This window comes from Bufo gargarizans, chromosome 10, assembly GCF_014858855.1.
Source record: "Bufo gargarizans isolate SCDJY-AF-19 chromosome 10, ASM1485885v1, whole genome shotgun sequence".
Taxonomy (NCBI): domain Eukaryota; kingdom Metazoa; phylum Chordata; class Amphibia; order Anura; family Bufonidae; genus Bufo; species Bufo gargarizans.
Genome location: NC_058089.1, coordinates 82086089 through 82110381, shown reverse-complemented (window position 1 = coordinate 82110381; position 24293 = coordinate 82086089). Strand labels below are relative to the sequence as shown.

Sequence of the window (24293 nt, the reverse complement as noted above, 5' to 3'; positions counted from 1 at the left end):
CCTCACAGTAGTAATGCCAGATTATGTGCCCCTCACAGTAGTTATGGCAGATTATATGCCCCTTCACAGTATTTATGCCCAGTTATATGCCCCCTCAAAGTAGATATGCCCAGATATGTGCCCCCTCAGAGTGGTTATGCCAGATTACGTGCCCCCTCCCAGTAGTTATGCCTTCATATGTGCCCCCTCATAGTTATGCCTTCATATGTGCCCCTCTCACAGTAGTTATGCCAGATTAGGTGCCCCTCACATTAGATATGCCCACATATGTGCCGCTCACAGTAGTTATGCCAGATTACGTGCCCCCTCACAGTAGTTATGCCTTCATATGCGCCCCCTCATAGTTATGCCTTTATATGTGCCCCTCTCACAGTAGTTATGCCAGATTAGGTGCCCCCTCAAATTATTTATGGTGCCCCTCAGTAGAGATGCCCACTTTTGTGCCCCCTCACCTCACTCTAGTTGTGCCCATCAAACCAAAACGCCAGTGTGAAAGTAGCCTAGTTCCAGTCACAGACTGGATGTGCCAGGATTGGGGGACTTGTGTTCTCGAGATAGGTGCAAATTCCAAAGGCGGGACCTGCATCTGTTGGGCATTTATGGTTTGCCCCATATTACAATTGGTTGCTGGGTGACCTAGCAGGGAGCCTTTTTATACTCCGCTTTTTATTAAGAAGAGAGTCTAAGGCTACATGCACACTACCGTGGTGTGTTTTGCGGTCCGCAAATCGCGGATCCGCAAAACATGGATGGTGTCCGTGCGAGTTTCGCAATTTGCGGAACGGCACGGACAGCCTTTAATATAACTGCCTATTCTTGTCCGCAAAGCTCGGACAAGAATAGGACGTTATATTTTTTTGCGGGGTGAATGGGTCCGCATCCGAGCCACCAAAACTGCGGCTCGGATGCGCACCAAACAACGGCCCGTGTGCATGAGGCCTAAGGTTGAGACTATATGATTGACCTGGCGGCATCAGGCAAACTACGTCCACCTGTGGCAGCTCTTGACCACATTGTCTGGTCTCAACCTAACAAACAACAATGGTCCAAGGTGGAATACCCCTTTAACTAGTCGTACCATAAGTATTTCTTACATATTTCCTGTGGCTGCTTTATCAATGATTTAACTGAAGAGTTTGCAATTAATATAAATTTTTTTAAGCAAAACAGATTACTCAGAATGTTAAATTTTAAAATTAACCCATCTACACCAGTTTACTGGCTTATAAAAGCTGCAAAATTTTTGCACAAAAATGTGAGACTTTTTGTCCTATGTTGCATCTTTCGACACTTTCTAAAAGTGATTGGGGTTAAGCTGTGGAGATGGGGTCTCCCACAGCAATGAGATTTACCATCATTTTGGCCAGAAATTGCTGTAACTTATAGTGAAAATCTACTCCTGCTCAAAGCTGGACTAAATGTATTAAGAGGTATGTGTCTTAATAAATATGGTGCATCCTACTCCAGGGTACTTTAGATTAAAATGTACGTGCTGGTGGAAAATGGCTGTAACGGCCATTTTCAGAACTTTTGAAGTCTGTGGGTAAATTCACGTCTGTTGTTTTAACTGACCTTAAATTCTGGTCGTCAAAAAGTAGGACATGCCGTATTTTTAACCGTTTTGACGTCCTGACGGCCCTTCTACAGAATGGCATCCATCTGATACCCATTAAAAATAGGTTGATTGCCAGCAGACGCTAAGGACAGGCAGAGAAATCCTATCGTATGCAGTAGAAGCCAAAGGAATGTCACCGGTGAGATAATGTGACCATCTTCTGGGTGTTTTCAGGGACTTGGAGGGAAAAAACGAGGACAATGAAGTTCATCAATTTTTTTTTAACAGCCATAGAAAATGGCCAGGAAATAGATTAAAAAAATTGTGAAAGACAGATGCAAAATGGCCATAAAAAACTGCCAGTTTTTTCTTCTGTTCCCCAATTGTTTATTTTTCTCCAGATTTGTGTCTCACCCGTCTTTCTGTAATTCATGAAATCATGAAGCAGTCATTATAGTCCATTCAATTAAGATTTTATCAGAGTAAAAAAAATATCTTTAGGTAGGGAAGGTGTTAAACAAGTAAAAGGTATGCTTACTGGTTCATCCGTTCTCCGCTCCACTCCTCCTAGGTGAGCTTTGTTTACATGACTGCACTAGGGGTGTGCCCATATATCCCATATGACCATTGCAGCCAGTCGCCGGCCTCAGCGGTCTTGTGCTATACACTGCTGAGGTCAGTAGTTGGCTGCAGCAGTCACTTGTTGGAATATAGCCACGTCATAATTGGAGTGGTGTTGCTGGAGCAGAGGGGCTTTGAACCTAACCCCCTAACCTGCCATTTTCTTTTTTAACACTTGACAACTCTTATAAAATCCCATTAAATTAAGTCCTATACTCCACTATATGGCACATCCACCTGCCACAGCTGATATAGTAGCAGTGAGTTATAATTGGTAGATTTTTGAGTGTCTATAGACTACAACTCCCAGCATATTTAGGGACGTATACTGTACAGTGACTATAATTGGCTGTGGTGTTGTAAATGATCTAGTGGTTCCTCTCGCTCTCTAGTTATTCTCATTTGGGAAGTAATTAACATCCCTTCGCATCAGAGATTTTAATTTAATTTTCAGGCAGTGTAGTCACACAAGGCCTACCTTCTGGGAGAGGAGTTAACCCATTCCTCCCCATCCCGGGACTGAATAGTGGGGACGGCTCCTTAGCAGAGGAGATGTACATTTATCCCTTTACATTGCTTCTCTCTTCAGCTGATTTGCAGTAATTAGATTTGCCAGGGGACAGGTGAATGGGCACAGGTAATACTACTTTGGTTCTACTGTAATTGAGGTCTCTAGGTAGAAATCCAATTATCTTTTCAATTCCTGCTTTGCACTCATTGTAATTGTTTCTGCAGCATGCTCGCGATCTACAGAAGGGTTTTTTCCCTTCACTGTCAAGGCGCCAGTCTACAAGTCCTACAGACGTTCCTGGCAGAAGCGGTTACATTAGGGCCCTAGTTGTAAAGCCGGTCTCAAGTTTTAACATCTCACTGTTTAACTTTACATAAAATGTGAAGCAGCTTAGTCTTGGGCCACATTCACACGACCCTGTGTATTTTGTGGTTTGCAAACCGCGGATCCGCAAAATACGGATACCGGCCTTGTGCATCCCACACTTTCCTTTCTCTTTTATAGAAATGCCTATTCTTGTCCACAAAACGGACAAGAATAGAACATGTTCTATAATCTGGGGAATGGCCGCACAGAGGCAGACAGCGCATGGGTGACATCGGTGTGCTGTCCACATTTAGAAATGCATGGGTTCACATGCAATTCGTAAAAAATGCGAATCGGACAAGGCTACGAAATATGGTCATGTGAATGTAGCCTTATGTTACTTTTTGTTTTTACAGTGTGAATAAGTGTGTTCTCTCCATTCACATCCAGAGCTGCTTTCTCAATTCTGCTGGTTGCCCTTCGAAACACAGAGGGTCATTTATTAAACTGGTGTAAAGTAGTACTGGCTTAGTTGCCGATAGTAACCAATCAGATTCCACCTTTCATTTATTACAGCTCCTTTGGAAAATGAAAGACGGAACCTGATTGGTTGCTATGGGCAACTAAGCCAGTTCTACTATACACCAGTTTGATAAATCTCCCCCGCAGTCTATGTATACTACTGTTGGACTTATGACCTAACAGTTTAGGGCCCTTTTACTCGGGCTGAGGATTGCGATTGAATGCGTACTTACCAACATTGCAACTGCCTAAATTTGTGACAAACAGGCCCCGCCCTGGGAACGCCCCCAAACAGCACTGGACTGCCCGTTTATGGGCGCAGCATACACAGACCCCGCCCATTTCAGCTTACATACGTTTTTTCTGTAAATTGGGGACAGCTGTTGCAAAATTGGGACAGTAGGCAACGATATGGACGACTTACCGGTATTTGGGCCACATTCACATCGGCGTCCATTAGAGAAGCAGAACAACAAAAATAATGGAAGTTCCGGATTACGGAAACAAATGGAGCCAAGTGGACCCCATTGATTATAATGGGTTCCACTTTTTTTTTGCGGAAAATAAAATCCCTTCATACATTACTTTTCTTTGTCCGCTCTTTTTGGGGGAATCTGCGAAGGAGGTTCCGAGTGGAGCCTTTAATGCCCATGTGAACAATGAGAATTCTGATTCAGCTTTGGGTGTTTAATGGAGGAGAAAACATGTTGTAACTTAAAATTGGGGCAGCACTGATTACATTATATTTATTTTGGGCAGAAAAAATAGTTAGCAGGAGGTGCAAAATTATTTTTTTTGGGGGGGGGGCAGGGCCTGGCAAAAAAACACCTTGAATTTCATGCATTTTTTTTATTTTAAGTTTTTTATTTTGTGAGCTTGTTTTATTCTTAGGGCTCATGCACATAAAACTTATTTTTTTGTCCGTGTCTGTTCCATTTTATTTTTTGCGGTCCATATGCTGAACCATTCATTTCAATGGGATCACAAAAAAATATGAAAATGATTCCTTGTGATTTCCGTATCCATATGTCCGCAAGTCTGTTCTACAAAGATTGAACATCTCCTATACTTGTCCATTTTGCGGACAAGGACAGGCATTGTTACAATGGATCCGCAAAAAACGGATACAACACGAACGTCGCACAGATGTCATCTGTTTGTTTGTTTTTTGCGGATCAGTTTTTGCGAACCGCAAAATACATGCGGTCGTGTTAATGAGTCCTTATTTTGTAGGCACATGATCGTATGCATTTTGCTATCCTCAAATTGCGGATCCGCAAAACATGGATACCTGCCATGTGCATCCCGCACTTTCCTCTGTCTCTATCAAAGAAATGCCTATTCATGTCTGCAAAATGAAGAATAGGACATCTTCTATCCTTTGCGGAACGGACGCTTGGATGCCGACCGCATGAGGCCTTACGTGTACTTTTTCAAGTTTGTCTAGCTCCAGCCTATAGACAAGCCTATAAGAAAACTCCTAAAAATGCTACACCTAGAGCATGCTGTGATCTGAAAACACCCAAAAACAGACGAAAGTACATTTACGCCCTTTGTGCATGACGGAAGAAAAACTGTTATGCTGATGGAGTTATGATTATGGCATATTTTTGGGGGCAGGGGGTATTCTTTTCTATACCAAGCCAAAACTGTTTTACATGAGTTTTATTTTTTTATTTTTTTGCATTCTGAAACTGTTCATTCTACTGAACATCAAGCCATAAGGAATGACCAGTAGCAGGCCATTTCTCTAATATGTACCGGTATATGTGTTAATTCTTGCAGCCGTCTCCTAGGGTCTGATTTCTAATAAATGAATTGCAACTTATAATAAAATGCCCAGTTTATCCACATATGTAGTGGTCAGACTGGATTTACCTATAGACACGGTAGGCCTATTCCTGTAGGTGGCCCTAGGGGAAGTGTGATATACCGCTATATTCATGTGTAATTGATGTGTATTTATTTTATTTAGACATTAATAGGACGGTGGGAATGAGAGGAGGACACTCTGTGAAGGGGAAAGCTGGTATCACTGATGGGCACCTGGTATTTTGTGCCCCCAGGCTCTTGACTCATCCAGTCCTGATGGAGACTATTATTATATGAACATTCAGATGCTTTCCTGTTACTAACTCTGCTCTTTCTCCTTTCTTACTTCTCTTGTGCTTCAGTAATGTGGATACTAGAGAGCTGTGTGGTAAGATCCCCTCATGACCTATCCTGTCGCTGGACTATAATAGAGCATTTTTCCCTAAAAATCACCGCAAAATATAAATCATACAGTTGTCTTCTTCTGGCAAATGGTAAAAAAAAAAAACTCTCTTAGGGTACTTTCACACTAGCGTTTTTCTTTTCCGGCGCTGAGTTCTGTCCTAGGGGCTCAAATCCGGAAAATAACTGATCAGTTTTATCCCCATGCATTCTGAATGGAGAGTAATCCGTTCAGGATGCATCAGGATGTCTTCAGTTCAGACTTTTTGACTGATCAGGCTTTTCAGAAAACCGTAGCATGTTGTATTTTTACCTCCGGCCAAAAATCCTGAACACTTTGACTGAACGCCGGATCCGGTCTTTTTCCCATTGACTTGCATTAACGCCGGATCCGGCGCCGTGTGTTCCGTCAAACCGGATCCGGCTTTTGCATGTTAAACCCGGAAAATGTGAAAAATAAGTTAAAGTCCATAAATGGCGAATCTGTTTTTTCCAATGCATTTTTTCATTTTGATCAAAATCTTGATCAAGATTCAAATGTAATCTGTTTACACACTTTTTTCTGGATCCGGCGGGCAGTTCCGGTGACGGAATTGAACGCCGGACTCAAACAACGCTAGTGTGAAAGTAGCCTTAAAGAGGTTGTCCAAGACAGCACATTCCACTTTCAGTGCCAAGGCTCCCGTCCCCACCTGAAGTGTGATGTGCCTTCTACTTGGACATGACTGCTGCTGATCAAGTGATGTGGGGAGAAGGAGCACATGACCACTGAGCCTCTGCTTTCATGTACCGCTCTTGTCTCAGAGGAGGCAATTGATTGGCCACCAGCGGTCATGTGCATGTAGACACCATGTCACACTATTGGTCTGCCAGGAAACAGAAGTGTTGGGGACTGGAGCCGCGGCACTGGATCTGGGCTGCTTGGACAAAGTGAGTGAGGTTCTTCTTTCTTTCTTTTTTACACCTTTTTCAGGCCCCTCTGAACTGTGATGGCATCCATATTGACACATACATGATCACTTGTTTGAAAAAAAATATTGCTTTGTTCTGCTTCTGCAGCCTCTGGCCTCATGCACACGACCGTTTTTTTTCACGGCCCGCAAAAACGGGGTCCGTGGGTCCGTGATCCGTGACCGTTTTTTCGTCCGTGGGTCTTCCTTGATTTTTGGAGGATCCACGGACATGAAAAAAAAGTCGTTTTGGCGTCCGCCTGGCCGTGCGGAGCCAAACGGATCCGTCCTGAAATGCAAGTCAATAGGGACGGATCCGTTTGAAGTTGACACAATATGGTGCCATTTCAAACGGATCCGTCCCCATTGACTTTCAATGTAAAGTCTGGAGTTCTTTTATACCATCGGATTGGAGTTTTCTCCAATCCGATGGTATATTTTAAGGCTACTTTCACACTAGCGTTCGGGTTTCCGTTCGTGAGCTCCGTTTGAAGGAGCTCACGAGCGGACCCGAACGCAGCCGTCCAGCCCTGATGCAGTCTGAATGGAGGCGGATCCGCTCAGACTGCATCAGTCTGGCGGCGTTCAGCCTCCGCTCCGCTCGCCTCCGCACGGACAGGCGGACAGCTGAACGCTGCTTGCAGCGTTCGGGTGTCCGCCTGGCCGTTCGGAGGCGTGCGGATCCGTGCGGATCCGTCCAGACTTTCAATGTTAGGCTACTTTCACACTAGCGTTCGGGCGGATCCGTTCTGAACGGATCCGCTCATATTAATGCAGACGGAGGCTCCGTTCAGTACGGATCCGTCTGCATTAATAACTTTAAAAAAATTCGCAAGTGCGAAAGTAGCCTGCGCGGATCCGTTCAGACTTTCAATGTAAAGTCAATGGGGGACGGATCCGCTTGAATATTGAGCCACATTGTGGCATCTTCAAACGGATCCGTCCCCATTGACTTACATTGAAAGTCTGGACGGATCCGCACGGATCCGCACGCCTCCGAACGGCCAGGCGGACACCCGAACGCTGCAAGCAGCGTTCAGCTGTCCGCCTGTCCGTGCGGAGGCGAGCGGAGCAGAGGCTGAACGCCGCCAGACTGATGCAGTCTGAGCGGATCCGCCTCCATTCAGACTGCATCAGGGCTGGACGGCTGCGTTCGGGTCCGCTCGTGAGCTCCTTCAAACGGAGCTCACGAACGGAAACCCGAACGCTAGTGTGAAAGTAGCCTAAGTCAATGGGGACGGATCCGTTTGAAGATGCCACAATGTGGCTCAATCTTCAAGCGGATCCGTCCCCCATTGACTTTACATTGAAAGTCTGAACGGATCCGCGCAGGCTACTTTCGCACTTGCGCACTTGCGAATTTTTTTAAAGTTATTAATGCAGACGGATCCGTACTGAACGGAGCCTCCGTCTGCATTAATATGAGCGGATCCGTTCAGAACGGATCCGCCCGAACGCTAGTGTGAAAGTAGCCTTACTTGAAGCGTCCCCATCACCATGGGAACGCCTCTATGTTAGAATATACTGTCGGATATGAGCTACATCGTGAAAATCAGATCCGACAGTATATTCTAACACAGAGGCGTTCCCATGGTGATGGGGACGCTTCAGGTTAGAATATACTGAAAAACTGTGTACATGACTGCCCCCTGCTGCCTGGCAGGTGCTGCCAGGCAGCAGGGGGCAGACCCCCCCCCCCCCCTGTTTTTAACTCATTGGTGGCCAGTGCGGCCGCCCCCCCTCCCTCCCCTGTAGTTAACTCATTGGTGGCCAGTGCGGCCGCCCCCCCCCCCCCTCCCTCCCCTGTGCGGCCGCCCCCCCCCCCCTCCCTCCCCTGTAGTAAACTCGTTGGTGTCCAGTGGGCCCCCCCTCCCTCCCCTGTAGTTAACTCGTTGGTGGCCAGTGGGCCCCCCCCCTCCGTCCGCTATAGATAACTCGTTGGTGTCCAGTGGGCCCCCCCTCCGTCCGCTATAGATAACTCATTGGTGTCCAGTGGGCCCCCCCTCCCTCCGCTGTAGATAACTCGTTGGTGGCCAGTGGGCCCTCTCCCCTCCCTCCCCCTCCTAATTAAAATCGCCCCCCTATCATTGGTGGCAGTGGTGAGTACCGATCGGAGTCCCAGTGTAATCGCTGGGGCTCCGATCGGTAACCATGGCAACCGGGACGCTACTGCAGTCCCGGTTGCCATGGTAGCTTAGCAATTTGTAGAAGCTTCATACTTACCTGAAGAGCTGCGATGTCTGTGACCGGCCGGGAGCTCCTCCTACTGGTAAGTGAAAGGTCTGTGCGGCGCATTGCTTATAGCACAGACCTGTCACTTACCAGTAGGAGGAGCTCCCGGCCGGTCACAGACATCGCTGCTCTTCAGGTAAGTATAAAGCTTCTACAAATTGCTAAGCTACCATGGCAACCGGGACTGCAGTAGCGTCCCGGTTGCCATGGTTACCGATCGGAGCCCCAGCGATTACACTGGGACTCCGATCGGTACTCACCACTGCCACCAATGATAGGGGGGCGATTTTAATTAGGAGGGGGTGGGAGGGGAGAGGGCCCACTGGCCACCAATGAGTTATCTATAGCGGACGGAGGGGGGGCCCACTGGACACCAATGAGTTATCTATAGCGGACGGAGGGGGGGCCCACTGGACACCAATTAGTTAACTACAGGGGAGGGAGGGGGGGGGCGGCCGCACTGGCCACAAATGAGTTAAAAACAGGGGGGGGGGGGTCTGCCCCCTGCTGCCTGGCAGCACCTGCCAGGCAGCAGGGGGCAGTCATGTACACAGTTTTTCAGTATATTCTAACCTGAAGCGTCCCCATCACCATGGGAACGCCTCTGTGTTAGAATATACTGTCGGATCTGAGTTTTCGCGAAGTGAAAACTCAGCTCTGAAAAAGCTTTTATGCAGACGGATCTTCGGATCCGTCTGTATGAAAGCAACCTACGGCCACGGATCACGGACACGGATGCCAATCTTGTGTGCATCCGTGTTCTTTCACGGACCCATTGACTTGAATGGGTCCGTGAACCGTTGTCCGTCAAAAAAATAGGACAGGTCATATTTTTTTGACGGACAGGATACACGGATCACGGCCTCGGCTGCAAAACGGTGCATTTTCCGATTTTTCCACGGACCCATTGAAAGTCAATGGGTCCGCGAAAAAAAACGGAAAACGGCACAACGGCCACGGATGCACACAACGGTCGTGTGCATGAGGCCTCTGTGTTTCAGAGAACATAGCTGCAGACTGCGGTTCTGTAATAAATCCATCAGACATGCTTTCTGACGGCGCAGTCTCCACCTGTGCTTTAAAGGCTGGGGCAGCTCTAAAGCCCGCCCATCCGTACTGGTGACATCACCAGGCTCACTGCTAGGCGGAAGCCTCTGCCTAGCAGAGACCCGGTACGTCACCGGATCTAATGAAAAAGTCCTTGCCATACGCAAGTCAACGCAAGGCAAGGGAGAGCATTCTCCGATGCTCATCTCAGAGGGGCTTCCTGGGTGAAAAAGAGGATAGGTCCGGGTTCAGAGCTATTCCAAAAATATTTTTTATGCCCAAAATACATCTAAGTTCGTAAAGAAAATTTCTCCAAAAATGTCCATAGCCTTTAATTCACTGAACAAAGAGGTAACTTTGTTACCAGAATCTCATCTATAAGCAAGAGTGTGTTCTTGAGCTGTATAGACCATCCATTTCTGCTGCTTTGTATGCAGCTCTTTCTTTCTTACAGTCGTAGGAAGGTTGTGGGGTTATTTCCATCTGATAAAGTGACGACATATTGCACGTAGACCTCTGAGGCTCTCAACCACATTGAGAATGTAGCATCGGTTGACACTGCGTTGTCTTCAGAGTTTTCCCTGCACGGTGCACCTCTCAACCTCTCACTGTGCAAGGAACTGAAGCACGGCCTCATAAATTAGAGGACCGACCCCCACCGATCAAACAGTGATAGCATATCCTAGTGATATGATAGCAAAAAATAGCCCTTTAAATTGTATATCCACCTTAAGTATCATCTTAAGGTTTACGTGGAGATATATGCTACATAAAAAGCTCAGTAACTTGTAAACAAATGGCATTACTTGTCGAGTACTGATCATGAGGTATGACTTTTATCTGTGTTGGTCCCATGTTCATATGTGCCCGCATTGCTGAGAAAAATGATATTTTAATATTAGCAAATGAGCCTCTAGGAGCAATGGGGGCGTTGCTGTTACACCTAGCGGCTCTGCTCTCTCTGCAACTGCTGCTCCCTCTGACTGGACCAGGGGTTATGACATTTTCACTGCCTGGCCCTGTCAATCAAAGTGGAGAGGGAGCAGCAGTTACAGAGAGAGCAGAGCCTCTAGGTGTAATGGTAACGCCCCCTTTGCTCCTAGAGGCTCATTTGCATATAATAAAACATAATTTTTCTCAGCAATGTGGACACATATGAACATGGGACCAACACAGATGTATTCAGCTGCCAAGTGCACATGTAACAGGTCGGCCAGTGTCATAGGGACAGATCTGCTGACAGGTGCCCTTTAATGGACAAATTAATGTAATAAAGTATTACAGAAACGTCCCCCGAGAACATTGAGCCATAATATAATTACTATACTGGGGCGCTGCAGTTTCTGACCTGGAATTCTGTTTTCACAGATTATTTTGCGAATCATATGGGCGACTATGAAGATGTCCTCTCTTCATTGGAAACACTCAATCTGTCTATCTTGAAGGCCATGGATTACACCAAGAAGGTGAGCTGCAGGTTTGCTGCCTGTCAAGGTGTATACGTAGGGCATATTCAATCTGTTAGATATTAGTTATTACTACTCATATACTAAAGCTGTACCGGCATTCCAAAGTCGCAAATTTCTGTGCAAGCAACATTTTGCACAAAAATGTGCAACTTTTACAGATCTTCGCTGCTTACAGCACTTTTTAAAAAGAGAAAATGGGCAGAGCTTAGCGGAAGGGGACGGGGCCTCAGTGGGCTGCCACATTTACTGGCGTACAGTTTAATTGAAATTTACAGCAGCCCGTAGTTTGTGGCCGGCAGAGGGTGCAAAGATGCAATAAAATGATTATAGGGGTTTTCCGACTCTTTCTAACTGATGACCTATCCTCTGGAACACTGTGTGGTTGCAGTGTAGGTGAGTGGATGCACTAGGAGCTTTCACAGCACATACGATCGACAGAAAAGACCATTTATGAAAAGAGCTTAAAGGGAATCTGTCACCTATTTTGAGCATATAAAACTGTTAACATAGCAATGTGCAATAAAGTACCTTCATTCCAGCATGTGTCTTCTTGCTTTTATTCAACTTTTCATTTAGATCAAAAAGCGATTTCTCTGATATGCTAATTAAGCCTCAAGGTGCCCAGAGGGGCGTTATTACTCTGCTCTAGTGCCCAGTAACGCCCCCTGCAGTGCCCAGCCCGCCTTTCTTCCAAGCCCAGCACGCCTCCTAAAAAATAAAATTTACTCCCACATCCTTGCCGAACCGCGCCGCCTCCTCCACTACGTCATGTAATTTATTCACCCCACCATCCTTGCGTCCTCCTTTCTTGGCCTCCGAAATCTGGCGCAGCCGCAGTATCGCTGAGTGCTTGCGCCTGTACGATACTCCGGCTCCTGAGGCAACAGCGCTCTGATTACGTCACTGGGCTCGGCGCATGCCCATTGACACTATTGAGGCTGTTGCCCTCTGGAGCAGGAGTATCGTACAGGCGCAGGCAGTCAGCGATACTGCGGCTGCGCCAGATTTCGGAGGCCAAGAAAGGAGGACGCAAGGATGGTGGGGTGAATACATTACATGACGTAGTGGAGGAGGGCACTAGAACAGAGTAATAACGCCACTCTTTGCACCTTGAGGCTTAATTAGCATATCTAAATGAAAAGTTGAATAAAAGCAAGAAGACACATGCTGGAATGAAGGTACTTTATTGAACATTGCTATGTTAAGGCCTCTTTCACACGGGCGTCAGTTTTTTTGCCCGGATAAGAGGCGGGTGCGTTGCGGGAAAATGCGCGATTTTTCCGTGCGAGTGCAAAACATTGTCATGCGTTGCACTCGCGTGAGAAAAATCGCGCATGTTTGGGATTGATGTTCTGAAGTTTGTATTATTTTCCCTTATAACATGGTTATAAGGGAAAATTAATAGCATTCTGAATACAGAATGCATAGTAAAACAGCGCTAGAGGGGTTAAAAAATAAATAAAACTCACCTAAGTCCACTTGATCGCGAAGACCGGCATCTCCTTGTGTCTCCTCTGCTGAACAGGACCTGGGGTGAGCATTAAATAGAGGTTAAGGACCTTTGATGACGTCACTCCGGTCATCACATGGTATGTCACATGATCTTTTACCATGGTGATTCACCATGGTAAAAGACCATGTGATGACCGGAGTGACGTCATCAAAGGTCCTTAACCTCTATTTAATGCTCACCCCAGGTCCTGTTCAGCAGAGGAGACACAAGGAGATGCCGGTCTTCGCGATCAAGTGGACTAAGGTGAGTTAAATTATTTTTAGTTTTTTTTAACCCCTCTAGCGCTGTTTTACTATGCATTCTGTATTCAGAATGCAATTATTTTCCCTTTTATAACCATGTTATAAGGGAAAATAATAATGATCGGGTCTCCATCCCGATCGTCTCCTAGCAACCGTGCGTGAAAATCGCACCGCATCCGTACTTGCTTGCAGATGCCTTTCGATTTTCACACTTCCCATTCACTTCTATGGGGCCTGCGTCGCGTGAAAATCGGACAATATAGAGCATGCTGCGATTTTCACTCAACGCACAAGTGATGCGTGAAAATCACCGCTCATGTGCACAGCCCCATAGAAATGAATGGGTCAGGATTCGGTGCGGGTGCCATACGTTCGCCGCACGGATCGCACCCGCACGGAAAACTCACCCGTGTGAAAGGGGCCTAAGAGGTTGTTTGTCAAGATCCCAAGCGCTGACTCGATCACTCCACCATTTACTGTTCTGTTGTTCTAAAGAGTACCCGTACGTTTTTGTGTGTTGGGAGAGTGATTATAATTAATTTTGCAATGTACTTTATTAGATGATTTTGTACTTTTTTACTAAAAAATACTCTGAAGTTGTCCCTAATCTGTCTTCAGTGTTCAGTGCAGTACTGAAGACTCTCCAGGCTCGCTCTTACATGCAGAGTTGTCCTGCTGCTGTCCTCACTGCCTCCCTCCTACATATCGCTGACCTTATATATGGCTGACCTTATAAACTATAGAAATACTTCTGATCTTTCTCTTTGACACCTCTACACTGTCAATGGTGAGCGCTGACAGCGTATGTGTCCGCTGTATCCCCAGCACGTTGACTAACGACCCGCCAGGGATATACAGCAGAGTGTGCAGTCAGCCTTCACCATTATATATACAGCTGCTTGCACTGTGTATATAAATTGAAAAACATTATGGTAATATAGTTTATAAGGCTGAAAAAAGACATTTGTCCATCCAGTTGGGCCTGTTATCCTGCAAGTTGCTCCCGAGAAAGTAAAAAAAAAAAACTGTGACGTAGAAGCCAATTTTCCTCACTTTAGGGGAAACAAATTCCTTCCCGACTCCAATCAGGCAATCAGAATAACTCCCTGGATCAACGACCCCTCTCTAGTAGCTATAGCCTGTAATATTATTACACTCCAGAAATACATCCCGGCCCCTCTTGAATTCCTTTATTGTACTCACCATCACCACCTCCTCAGGCAGAGAGTCCCATAGTCTCACTGCTCTTACCGTAAAGAATCCTCTTCTATGTTTGTGTACAAACCTTCTTTCCTCCAGACGCAGATGATGTCCCCTGTTCACAGTCACAGTCCTGGGGATAAATAGATGATGGGAAAGATCTCTGTACTGACCCCTGATATATTTATACATAGTTATTTTTCTAAAGAGAATAACCCTAATTTTGATCATCTTTCATGGTACTGTAGTCCACCCATTCCAGTTATTACTTTAGTTGCCCTCCTCTGAACCCTCCCCAGCTCTGCTATGTCTGCCTTGTTCATAGGAGCCCAGAATTGTACACAATACTCCATGTGTGGTCTGACTAGTGATTTGTAAAGTGGAAGGACTATGTTCTCATCACAGGCAATTATGCCCCTTTTGATTCAACCGATTATCTTATTGGCCTTGGCAGCAGCTGCCTGACACTGGCTTCTGCAGCTTAGCTTGATGGTTTGATGTCCACTAAAGCTTCTCAGTCCTTTTCCATGTCAGTGTTACCCAGTGTTTTACCATTTAGTATGTATGGGTGACTTGCATTATTCCTTCCCATGTGCATAACCTTATATTTGTCAGTGTTAAACCTCATCTGACACTTCTTTGCCCAAGCCTCCAATCTGTCCAGATCCCTCTGTAGTAGTATACTGTCCTCTTCAGTGTTAATTACTTTACACAGTTTAGTGTAATCTGCAAAATTTGATATTTTACTTTGCAAGCCTTGTACAAGATCATTAATAAATATATTGAAGATAATAGGGCCCAATACTGACCCCTGAAGTACCCAACTAGTGACCCAATCTGAGTGTGTACCATTAATAACCACCAGGGGCGTAGCTAAAGGCTCATGGGCCCTGGTGCAAGAGTTAGGCTTGGGGCCCCTCTTCCCTAAGTGCTTTGTGTGTCTTCTTATGCAGCACAAGGGTCTTTGGGCCCCCTCAGGCTCCTGGGCCCGGTAGCGACTGCTACCTCTGCACCCCCTATAGCTACGTCCCTGATAACCACCCTCTGTTTTCTATTACTGAGCCAGTTACTTACCCACATACAGACGTTTTCTCCCAGTCCAATCATTCTCATGTTATATACTAACCTTTTATGTGGAACAGTGTCAAATGCTTTGGAGAAGTCCATATATACGACGCTCATTGATTTGAAGCGGTCAAGTCTAGTACTTACCTCCTTATAGAAACTTATTAAATTAATGTGACATGACCGATCCCTCACGAAGCCATGCTGATATGGCGTTATTTGCTTATTTGCATTAAGGTGCTCCAAGATAGCATCTCCTAGAAAACCTTCAAACTGTTTACCCACGACAGATGTTAAACTTACCGGCCTATAGTTTCCGGGCTCTGTTCTTGGACCTTTTTTGAATATTGCCACTACATTTGCTATGCACCAATCCTGTGGAACACTCCCTGTCAGTATAGAGTCCTTAAATATCAGAAATAAGTGTCGGGCTATGACATTACTTAATTTTCTTAGGATACAAGGGTGTATGCCAAGCATGTCAAACTCGAAGGCTAACATGGGCCAAAAAAACAAAATTTAAGTTTATGTGGGCCGCATCAAAAAAAAAAAAAATTTTTTTACAATATAATGCAGACGGATCCGTTCTGAACGCAAGTGTGAAAGTAGCCTTAGGGGCGAGAACCTGGGATCTTTCATCCCTTGTCCTATTCAGCTCTATCAGGGTGAATAGGACTTCACACTGTCCCTGCTGCTCTGTGCCTTGTGCACACAGCATCAGGGATGTTACCATGGCAACCAGGGCTTCTGTAGCTTCCTGGCTGCCATGGTAACTGATCGGAGCCCCAGGCTTACACAGCTGGGGCTCCGATCAGAAGCTGCCACTGCACCACCAATGAGGGGGAGGGGAGAGGTCCCTGTGGCCACTGCCACCAATGATTTTAATACTGGGGGGGTTGAGAGGGGCCGGCGCACTGTGCCACCAATGATTTTAATGGGATGGGGGGTTGAGGGGGGGCACACTGCACCACCAATGATAAATTACCCCTTTATACAGGAGGCTGGTACTGGCAGATCAGCAGTTAACCCCTCAGGTGCGGCACCTAAGGGGTTAACTGCCTCTGATCGCAGCTCCCTGTCAGCGGCAGGGTTCCGGCAATGCGATTCTGCTGCCGGCACCCGCCTCCTGTATTGTGTTAAACTTCTTTCACTATCAGGCCACACAGAGCGGCGCCCAGCGATGTCTCAGCACTCACCATTAGTCCTGGGCGCCGCTCCGTTCGCCCGCAGTGCCCCATTACTGTCTCCTCTCCTACTCCACATGCTGCTGATTACTATCGGAGCGATGGGAGGAGACATCAGCTTCACTAGTGGGCGTTCCTTCTTCCTGGCTGTAGCGCTGTCCAATCGCAGCGCAGGGAGAAGGAACGCCCACTAGTGAAGCTGATGTCTCCTCCCATCGCTCCAATAGTAATCAGCAGCATGTGGAGCAGGAGAGGAGACAGTAATGGGGCACTGCGGGCGAACGGAGCGGTGCCCAGGACTAATGGTGAGTGCTGAGACATCGCTGGGCGCCGCTCTGTGTGGGAAATGGGAATAGTCCTATCATTGGTGGCTCAGCTCTGCTCCCCCTCTCTTCTCTGAGATAACACAGCCCCGCCCCCACATCCTGTTACATAGCTGCATAGCTAGCAGCCACTTACATACAGACTGCCTGTAATCAGCAGATCTAGTTCTTACTTTCCATTCTATGGAAAGTCCATTATTTGTAGACACAATAGATATTTCTGTTGATAACGTTAGTGCAGTGATCTTCAGTCAGAACCATGGCGTTATAAGCAGGATATAGAGCTCATCACTGACAGCTCTCACTACCTGCACTCTGTTCTGAATACAGTATTGTGTGCAGTCCGCACAGTGAGTAATCACTTCTCCCACACCGATTAGTACAGTGTGACGATTTAGTGAGTGAATAAGACACATAATGCTATGTACAGCAGAGTACATTGGTTCAGTGTCTACCAGAGGTCACAATAACGCCTGTAAAAGCATCATAGACGCCTGCTCAGGCCATTTTACTTCCTGAAAAAAGAATCATGCGTATTTTTCCGCATGGTATTTTCTAGTCAGGAGCGCTGTATCAGCAGCCTGCCAGGTCTCGCACACAGGAAGCCCCACCCCTCATGGACAACAGACTAAACAGCGCATTATGTGTACAGGACCTGTACCAATGTGTATGCTAATGACGGCACTGGCGACTGTGTTAGCACCTGCCAGGGATGTGTTTTACAGCCCCTAATACACATGGCAGGGCTCACAATGAAAGTGCAGACACCTGGTATGTGTATTAGGAGCTGTAAAACACATCGCAGACTGAGGCTGTCAATAGCATACACAGGGAGACACTGCGCGCTCCCATGTGGAGTGAGGAGGAGTTACAGAAAATCCTTCAGATGGCGGATTCTCTGTAAACTCACTGAGAGCAGCCTGCTGTGCATAGGGAGCACATCAGGCTGTAGAACAAAAACGAAAAAAATATAAATCAACACAACCATTTTTTTTTTTTTACAAAGGTGTTCATATCCTCCTCATCGCTCTCTGCAACTCCCCCCTTATCACTCTTTAAAGGGCCGACACCTTCAGATATATACTTTTTACCATTTATATAATTAAAGAACATTTTAGGGTTAGGCTACTTTCACACTGGCGTTTTGTCTTTCCGTTTGTGAGGTCCGTTCAGGGCTCCCACAAGTGGTCCAAAACGGATCAGGTTTGCAATTCTGAATGGAAAAGGATCCGCTCAGAATGCATCAGTTTGGCTCCGTTCAGTCACCATTCCGTCATTCTGTCCGCCTGACGAAACTGAGCCAAACGGATCCGTTTTCTCTGACACAATCTGGCACAATAGAAAACTGATCCGTCCCCCATTGACTTTCAATGGAGTTTAGGACGGATCTGTCATGCCTATAGAAGACATAATACAACCGGATCCGTTCATGACGATGCATGCGGTTGTATTATTGTAATGGAAGCGTTTTTGCAGATCCAGTGTGAAAGTAGCCTTAGTTTTACTCTCTTTGGCAATGAATCTCTCGGTCTCTAGTTTGGCTGCTTTTATTTGTCTTTTACATATTCAGTTTTTTTCCTTATAGTTTTCCAATACTTCCTCGCTACCCTCCTGTTTTAGTGATTTTCTTTTTAATAGTTTTCTCAGTTTTACCCAAGCTCTTTATTTTTACATGCAGTATATAGCTGTGCCGTGTACTCCATACATACTGAGGAGAGACAAATATATTAATCTTAATAGATACAAATATATTAAATGTGACGTGTGCACATGGCTATTATTATATTCTTGAATCCACAGGTGTTTTTTTGTTTTGTTTTTAGAATGTCTGTCTGTTGTTGAAGGACATTGCTCTTTCCATTTTGGAAAATCTGCTGTAGAGGAATATTGCAAATGTAATAAAACTATTTTAGTGTATTCTATCCTGTGATATGATCCCTAGAAGATAAATGTTCAAAGTCTGCACTGCTGAGAGCTAAAAAATTTTTTTCCTTTTTGAATTTCTTTATTTTGCATTGTAGTAATTTCCCTTGTGCAGCGGACTATGGGAGTGGTAGTGGCTCTGGCTGTTATGGTCAATCATACTGGTGTGCTGTTTCTTTCAAATTTAATTAATGCACTGTATTATTATATCTCCTTTTACTATGTTGTTTCTACGTGTTGTTTCTCTGCTGCCATCTGCTGGCCGGAATTTGTATGCTGCACGCCTTGTTCCTTATCTATAAAGTTTTTCTCTGCTGGGCGTGGTTTTTAGCAGCCTTGGTTCTTGTCACTTCCTGTAGCCATTTTCAGTGCTGCACTCCTTGTGACTGGAGACACACATCCTGGCTTGTTAAGGCATCAGTTTTTGACCAGCAGTTGCCTCAGCAGTTAGCCTCAGGAAAGACACCCACATCACAGCATTCCTGTACTGCATCACTGTATGTTGCTGCTCTGGATCAAATAAACCCACGTTTGATTGCATCCTCATGTCTACGTCTGGGTCCATCTAACCTGAGCATCTGCCGGTCCGGTCTGCTCCACTGCTTGGATACGAAGGTAGGACAGTCACAAGGTCATTATCAGTTACACCTTCATTCGCCTTCATGTGGGGACAGAACAGTCAAAAACTGCCTTAAAGCCTTATCCCCCAGTCAATACCCGTCTCAAAGTCTAATGCCCGGCTACAGGTTCCCTCAGAGCCCAGTGCCACACTCAGGAACCTCCCCTGCGACAGGCCCACTCGCAGCAAATCTGCCCGGCAACAGTGCACGTCCCACAAGCCCAAGGGGAAGCACGGCGTGTCCGCAGTAGATATACTCTCGCCTGGAAGTCCTCCACTACTCGCCAAGACACTTTCTACATCCTATATTAACCCTTGCTCGCAGGATATAGGAACTGTTCACGCACGCGGGGCCTCCCTCAAACCAAAACCCCGCAATTTACTCAAAACACTTTAGGAACCTTATCGGGGTGCCTCATCTGAGCCGCACGGCAATTTTCAGCCCCCAATTCGAAAGTTCATTTTCTTAAAGAGACAGCGCACCTTAAATCAAAATGTCCGAAAAGGACCTCGTACAGTTCCCCAGTGATGAAACAAAGGAAATTCAACCTGATACTGATCATTATGAAGAGCTGGAGGTAGAATCCACACTTCCAGCAGACCAAGTCACGCGACCAAGGCGCTCTCTCAAACCAACTATAAAGATCACGGAAAATTATCACACCAGGAAAGATGAGCTATGTGACAACCTGGAAGAGCTATGGGAACGAGTTTCCTCCCTCATATCAGGAATTAAGTCCTCCTCAGGCGATGCCACCAGTTTAAAAGTTGCCGTCGGGCGGCTGAACTCAGCCCATGAAAGATACAAGAGACTGTCCACAAGGTATATAACCTTTCTAAAAGACTCTAATATTGAAGAAGCCCCATCAGAATTGTGCGAGGCAGAATTAATAGACAGACAAAGAGACGCCATGGTGCTGGACGCTAAAGATAAAGTGGAACTCCGCATCTCTCATTTGCAAGAAACTAGATCACACAGATCGCATTCATCCAAACATTCCTCGCGGTCCTACAGATCATCATGCTCTAGAAGCTCCGCCCTGAGCGACAGATTACTAGAGGCCCGCATAAATGCAGAGCTATCCAAAGTGAGGCGTTCCTTCACCGAAAAAGAAGTCCTTGCGAGAACAGAAGCACAGACGGCGGCGGCCAAGAGGGCAGAAGCAGAGGCAGAAGCCAAGAGGGCAGAGGCAGAAGCCAAGAGGGCAGAAGCGGAGGCAGAAGCCAAGAGGGCAGAAGCGGAGGCAAGCAGGGCAGAAGCAGAGGCTCGAATAAAGATCCTTGAATCAGAGAGGGAAGAGGAAATTGCATTAGCAAAAGTAAGGCTACTTGAGCAAGCATTGAGCCAAGGCTTTGATTTAGTCTGCTTACCACCAGAGGAGATAGACGATCCAGTTGATCGCACCAGCGACTATGTACTGAAACAGTTATCTGCACCACCCCCAGTGTGCAGTACTGTCCAAGCAAACAACACTGAAACCTCCAAGTCAGCTCTACCTGCAGTGCCAGCGATACCCACAGCACCCAAGCAACCCAATAACAGTTGCCCAGGCGCGCCCTCTCAAGGGCAGTTATTACAGCAAGATGGCTACCAGGTGTTTCCTGGCCTACCTCCACAGCTCAAGCAGGCAGTCATCAGAATCTACAGAGGCTAGACCACAGCTCAACCCTGCAGCAACATCATTCTACCCGGAAGCATCTCACCCTTTCACGCCACGCAGCCTATACGCCCCAGGGGCATCACAAGTTGTCATGGCAACAAGCAGTGAGAGATCAGATATGTCTGAGTTTGCCAGGTTTATGGTGAGCAGAGAGCTAATTAACACCAGTCTCTCAAAATTTGATGACCGTGCGGAGAGCTACAGAGCCTGGAAGGCAACCTTCAAAGCCGCCATCGCCAACCTCAACCTAACTGCAGAGCAGGAGCTCGACCTCTTGATCAACTGGCTGGGCCCAGGCTCCACAAATCGCATCAAGAGCCTTAGAACTGTCTATGTGGGACAAGCAGAAGCAGGTCTCGCTGCAGCCTGGCAGAGACTCGAACGCACCTTTGGCAGTACTGAAGAAATAGAGAAGGCACTATTCAGGAGACTGCAGAACGTCCCCAAGATCAGTCTCAAGGATGTCCACAAGCTTCAGGATTTAAGTGATTTGCTCATGGAACTGGAGCTCGCCAAAAGAGATCCTCGTCTGTCCGGGCTGTGCTACCTGGATACTGCCCATGGGGTGAACCCAATTGTCGTGAAGCTACCATACAGCCTGCAAGAGAAGTGGGCGGCATCAGTCTCAAGGTACAAAAGAGTGCATGACGTCACCTTTCCCCCATTTATTCATTTCTGTAGGTTCATCGACGAACAGTCCCAGATGAGGAATGACCCCAGCCTCGACTTCCTGGAGTTCAATACTACAGCTTCAGTGACACCATCATCAAGGTATGAAAGTATTGTGCATAAACACAGAGACTTTAAGAGCAGCGTGAATGTTAGGAAGACTAACCTACCATCATCTGCAGTACCCACTGGTAAACAGTACACTACCTCATCAGGAGACAAGGCCTTCAATCGTGAATGTCCCATTCATAAAAAACCACACTCACTGAACAAATGCAGAGGATTTAGATCCAAAACCATACAGGAGCGCAAGAAAGTCCTCACCGAGCTTGGGGTATGTTTCAGGTGCTGCGCTTCATTGGAGCACATGGCTAAGGACTGTAAATCCATTATCAAGTGTGAGGAGTGTCATAGTGAAAGACACGCCTCAGCTATGCACCCAACTCCACTCACAAGGGATTCACCGGCTGCTGTCACCACCAGTCCCGCTCCAAGTCATGGCGGGGAGCCCCAAAACAACGCTAACACAGCCACTGCTGTTTCCTGCTCATGCTTGGACGTATGTGGGGAGGGCCAGAGTGAGAAATGTTGTGCCCGCATATGCCTTATCAAGGTCTACCCGGAGGGGCTACCAGAAAAGGCAGTAAAAATGTATGCCATCATTGACGACCAAAGCAATCGCTCCCTAGCAGGACCTAAATTCTTTGAAGCCTTTGGAATAAAGGGACCGTCAGAACCCTACATCTTAAACACCTGCTCGGGTCGCATAGAGACTAGCGGCAGGAGGGCACAAGGATTCATCGCTTGTTCCGTCAGTTGGAATACAGAAATACCTCTACCGACGCTGATCGAATGCGATCAAATACCCAACCATAGGGATGAAATTCCTACCCCGGAAGCTGCATTTCACCAACCACACCTAAGGCACCTAGCCAACGTTATCCCACCTATGGACAACAACGCCGAGATTCTACTCCTGCTTGGCAGAGACAATCTAAGGGTACACAAGGTGCGTCAACAGTGTAATGGTCCCGACTATGCACCATACGCCCAGAGACTGGACTTGGGATGGGTAGTCATAGGAAATGTATGCTTGGATCAACCTAAGAATCCACTCTTTCAAAACGTACGTGCGTGGAGATGGACGCACAACTTGCATTAAGCCTTGCCCTCATCACTACGAGGTGAAAGAGAAGCCTCCAGACCTCATACAACCACCTGACGACATTCCTCCCTTCTTTGCCGACAACTTGGGAAGATTAGTCTTTCACACAAGCAAGGACGATGATAAAGTAGCTTTGTCAGTAGAAGACAGAGAATTTATCAAGATAATGGACAATGAGTTCCTTAAAGACGAAACCAATCACTGGGTTTCTCCATTACCCTTCCGAGCTACCAGGGTGAGACTCCCGAACAATAGAGAACAAGCTCTGTCTAGATTTAACTCTCTTCAGCGTACCATGAACAGTAAGCCTGAGATGAGAGAACACATCGTTGCCTTTATCGACAAAATATTCCGCAACAACCATGCAGAACCAGCTCCATCCTTAGGGAAGAACGACGAGTGCTGGTACTTGCCTTCATTTGGAGTGTATCACCCACGGAAACCTAATCAAATTAGGGTTGTTTTCGACTCAAGCGCTGAACACCAAGGCAGGCAAATTACTGAGGGCAAATTACGGTCTGCAGGCCTTTGGATTATAGGTATGAAAAAACGTGTGGCCCAAGTACTGCATCAGTGTGTGCACTGTCGTAAAGCAAGAGGAAAACAACTACACCAACAAATGGCCGACTTGCCTGCAGATAGACTATGTACAGAGCCGCCTTTCACCTATGTTGGCCTAGATGTCTTTGGGCCATGGATGGTATCCGCACGCAGGACCCGCGGCGGTCACGCAAACAGTAAGCGTTGGGCCGTACTATTTACTTGCATGAGTGTGCGAGCAGTTCACATAGAGGTGATAGAATCTATGGACACATCCAGCCTTATTAATGCCTTAAGACGGTTCTTCGCAATCAGAGGACCAGTAAAACAATTGAGGTCTGACCAGGGAAGCAACTTCATCGGAGCCTGTAGAGAACTTAACATCGACACCAAGTCCATTCAAGATCAGTTGGCGGAAAAAGGTTGCACCTGGATTTTCAACCCTCCTCACAGTTCCCACATGGGGGGCTCCTGGGAGAGAATGATCGGCATCTCACGCAACATCTTAAATTCTATGTTGATGGATGTAAACTCGTCTAGACTCACACATGAGACTCTAGTTACTCTTCTCGCTGAAGTTTCAGCCATTATCAATTCAAGACCCCTTGTGCCAGTGTCTATGGATCCTGAAACACCAGCCATACTGACTCCGGCTATTCTACTTACCCAAAAAACTGAGAGTACGCTTATTCCTAGTGGAGAATTCACTCATGCTAACATCTATCAAAAACACTGGAAACGTGTACAATATCTAGCAGATTA

At 46.5% G+C, this 24293-nt stretch overlaps 1 protein-coding gene across 1 annotated transcript in view; it reads left to right on the top strand.

The window, feature by feature from the left end:
• The window catches only part of NECAB2 (N-terminal EF-hand calcium binding protein 2), a 137782-nt gene that overhangs the window by 30351 nt on the left and 83138 nt on the right, over positions 1-24293 (top strand). Inside the window, exons 3-4 of the mRNA XM_044269282.1 lie at positions 5690-5715; positions 11327-11424. Of these exons, the coding sequence (XP_044125217.1) occupies positions 5690-5715; positions 11327-11424 (124 nt within the window). The remainder of the gene's footprint in view (positions 1-5689; positions 5716-11326; positions 11425-24293) is intronic.